This window comes from Volvox carteri, assembly GCF_000143455.1.
Source record: "Volvox carteri f. nagariensis unplaced genomic scaffold VOLCAscaffold_18, whole genome shotgun sequence".
NCBI lineage: Eukaryota > Viridiplantae > Chlorophyta > Chlorophyceae > Chlamydomonadales > Volvocaceae > Volvox > Volvox carteri.
The window spans coordinates 574230-578195 of NW_003307561.1; the positions used below are offsets into that span (position 1 = coordinate 574230).

General features: G+C 56.8%; 1 protein-coding gene across 1 annotated transcript in view; it reads right to left on the minus strand.

Annotated features, from left to right (window-relative positions):
* Positions 1–1975: 1975 nt before the first annotated feature.
* VOLCADRAFT_90737 (uncharacterized protein) overlaps positions 1976–3966 on the minus strand; it is a gene marked incomplete at both ends in the record, with an annotated part of 5829 nt that continues 3838 nt past the window's right edge. The window contains 4 exons of the mRNA XM_002950355.1: positions 1976–2641; positions 2793–2854; positions 3041–3052; positions 3779–3876. Of these exons, the coding sequence (XP_002950401.1) occupies positions 1976–2641; positions 2793–2854; positions 3041–3052; positions 3779–3876 (838 nt within the window). The remainder of the gene's footprint in view (positions 2642–2792; positions 2855–3040; positions 3053–3778; positions 3877–3966) is intronic.

Here is a 3966-nt window from a genome sequence, read left to right on the forward strand (position 1 = left end):
TGGGTATGCTGCATCATGCCTGGAGTGTGCTATGTGTTTAATCAAATCTCGATCCGGGGAGTCACCACCTCCTAGTAATTCGCACCAATGTAACACCAGGCAAAAAGTACTTAGGGAGATGGTCGCTGGTCCTGTCGCTGGTCCTGCAGCTTGCCATGGTGCTAGCCCTGCTAGTACTGCCGTAAACGGCTCTGTGAATGGCCCTCCACTTGGCCCTGCGCTTGGCACTCCCAATGGCTCTCCCAATGGCCATGGCGCGAACGGCGCCGCCACTGGTGTCGCAAACGGTACTGTGAAAGGCGCTGCTCCTACCATAGTCTTTGCAAATGGCCCCGCTGCAAGTCTAAATGGGCATCGCATCCGTCTCCACCTGGTTTGTTCATGGCTGTCTGGTCCAAGTCGCGAGCAGCTGTTGCCATGGACGTAACTCAGGGCCCAAACCGACAGATAAGTGTATTTTCTAAACCTTATTGGCATAGCTGACTGCTAGTTTTAGCTTTGTTGCTCAGAAGCAGTTTACATGCCGCGCCGCGCCGCCGGCTTCCGCAAGGAATCTCTGCGCATTCCACGCCCGCTCGCGCCGCGAGCACCAGGATTCACTACAGTGAAATGTCTTTTGTTTCGCGCATGAAAATGTTGGTATGTGTGAGTGTGTGCGGGATGTGCGGTATATCAACCACACATATCTGCCCAACGACACAATAGAAGCGACGAAAAAGCAAGCACCACAACACGTCACGGGTTCTGGCCTGTTTTTCTTGTGATCTAGACCTCACATCAGGTCAGTTAAGGAGGAGGGTTGCAGAGCAGTCAGGATGCGGCGGAGGGTCGTCGGGCACAAGATACAGAAGAAAAGAGTAGGATAAAAATGCGGACCTCGCAAGGAAAAGGATGGCAGAGGGCCCAGGATGGCGGCGGCATATTGGCGGGAGGGTCAACGCCAACCCACCAAGGATGAGGATGGCGGAGGGGAAGGGATGCAGTCACCAGGATGCGGCTGTTGGATGTGTGGCTCGAGGATATGAAAGGGGGGGTTATCCAACCGACAGGATGCGGGGCTGACCCTTCCCCAGGACTAAGGGAGTATGGGACACCGCTCTGCACCCCTCCGGTCAAGGACGTGTGCAGGCATCAGGCCATCAAGCGCATCCGGGAGTTGCAGCTGTCAGCTGTACCGGCAGGATGCCGCGAAGCCGCACAGTCACATTCCCTGTGTGGCCGCATGTCCCTTGTCTCCAAACAAACTAAAGCAGCGGGACAAGACCTGGTTGCCAAGACTTGACATACAAGCACCCGCGTTCACACCCTGCCTGGCATTTCCGTCACCAGGGCTAGGATAATCAAAACGCCCTGACTGTGAAACTTCCACACAAGCTCTTTACACGTGGACATCTAGCATTCGGCCCCTTCCCCTGTTGTAGTTTGGTGCAGTGCCGAAGACATGTGAAGTCTGTCTCAGGCCGGCACTGCCCCGACCACGGTATAAAACCGCGCTCCGAACGTGTGTAGAATATGAATTCTAAACAACAACACGTCGATTAGTGAGCAAAGACGATTTCAGTAAGTTTGTGGATTTCGGTAAGGCTGTCGTACAGATCCTTGATGTTCAGTTCCGGTGAATTCTTACAAACGATTCCTTGACAGCCATATCAGTTTCAGAAGATTTCATAATCATAATTAGATTCGCATATTTCTTAATAATCTCATCACTACTGTGTAGCTATCGCGCTACAACATCCCCTCCCCCTACCCTCAGACTTGGCAAACCCAGTGATTTTTTTCATTTAGGGCGGGTCTCAATTAATTCCAACCTAAGTAACAAAGTTTCTAGGGTCGTCGTAATTGTTTCCTAAAGTGGGGGACTGTCACAAACCCCGCCGAACACTAATCGTCATACATGCACATGCACGCATAACCCACCATCACCACCACCACCGTCACCTCGATACTTTCCATCCTGCACCGTTCATTCACTTCACTCCAGGTGCAGGTGCTGAACCCCCTGAGGCGGCTGCTGCTGCTCCACCATCGCCTGTACCGCCCCCGCATCCCCAATTGACCCACGGGTCACAGGCCCCCACTCCGCAGTCCAGCTGGGTCGAGGCAAAGCTACTCGGTCCGTGTGCCACCCAGCATCTTGAAGCTCTGAAACCAATATGTCGTACCGCGCCGCCATCCATGCCTCCGCCTCTGCAGCAGCTGCCGCCCCTGCTGCATCCACGCTCTCGACCCCTTCCTCACCCTGATGCTGCTGCTGCTGCCGCTGCTTTCCCTGGACCTCGCCCCGCTTCCGCTCTTGCAACCTCGAGGATCTCTCACCGACTGACACCACCTGATGCTTGGTGTCCTTCTTCTTGGTCTTGGTCTTGGTCTTCATCGTCATGTCGGCCGCCCTCCGCTGTAACTGGAGTTCGCAAAAGTGCGCCAGGCAGCGGCAGTGGACGAAGGCCCGGAGCAGGTCGGGGGTGGAGGATGCGGCGCTGCGCCTCAGGACCAGATGCACGTGGATGCGTGTGCGTGCGGCGGGTTGGCGCCGGGAGGAAGATGAGGAGGAGGGGGAAGGAGAGGGGGAGGTGACCGCCACCAGCAGATAGGGTCGTGTGGCCTGCTGGGAGATAAGTCGCTCCAGGGAGGGGTTCGACTGCGGTCGGAATGGGCCGGGAGGGGAGGGGAGGGGAGAGGGTGATTGCGGCGGGAGAGGGAGGACGCCGTTGGGTGTGTACGGCAGCTGGCGATTTTGGAATTTACTGCTCCAGGGTGGCTGCTGGGTGGCACTCCCTCCTTTCCCCCACCCCGGACACCAGGGGTACCACACACACCCATGTACGGCACACGGCATATCGCGTACGAACAGCTGCAGTGCGCCCGTTGAGCACCAGCCGCAGCAAAGGGCGGATATACGGACAGACTAACGGACAGATATCCTCGCCAACCAATGTGAGTCCACGAGAAATGCACTACAGGCACAACGTGCCACCCTAACTCAAACAGCCGCTCAAGCTACACATACATACATACACACACACCCCAGGCCCCGCACCTGCTGTGGCTCCTGTGTAACGCCACCATGGGTGCCGCTGGTGGTGGTGGTGGTGGTGGTGGTTCTTGCCGCCCTTGCTGCTGACGTCAGCAGCAAGGTCAATCGACTGCCGTAGTGGAGGTGCACTTTCCGCCGCCACCTGGATCCTGACGGGCACATGCCACCACCACATGACGCACATACATACATACATACATGAGAGATCCCGGGATCGATACCCGTTAGGGTCAAAAGTCCTTCCGATGGTGGAAGGCATTGCGCCCCTAGTTGATGGACGGTGGTGACCTGGGATAAAGTTAACCTGCGAGCCGACCAGGAATGGAGTTGCGCCGCTGTCGACCCGGCAGATTCCGTTGGATGCTGGTGGTGGGTGCGGAACCTGAGCGATCCACTGAGAAGTTGACTAGGGTGACTGGATGAGGGTGCCCCGAAATACCGGGGAAGGCAGGGTTTCGCAGGGTAGCTGCCACGGGCGAAGATACACCCCCCTGTTTCACACATCATACATAAACACAACGCAGCACGACCTCAACTTGATAGCAGTAGCAGAAATAAAGGTGGTGGAGTTGGGGTGGCTTTAAAGCGGGAAGGGAGGGAGCTGTACTGCACCACCCGAACATGGAATCCTTGCCTTGCCTGTGCAGGACACACACATACATACAGACAGACATACACACAGACAGACAGACACACAGACAGCGAGGCCAATATTCTCCCTCCATCTCCCCCACCCCCCACCGGTTATGCCGTCCATTATTTTCTTGAAGGGCGGGGGTGTGAGGTCCTCCAGTTGGGAGACAGCTCGGGGACTGAGAACACGGCCGTCTTGGAGGTACCTGCCGGAGGGGCCGGGGGGAGGGGGAGGGGCAGGGGCAGGGGGAGGGGGAGGGGGAGGGGGAGGGGGGAAAGGTAGGGAAAAAGGACCG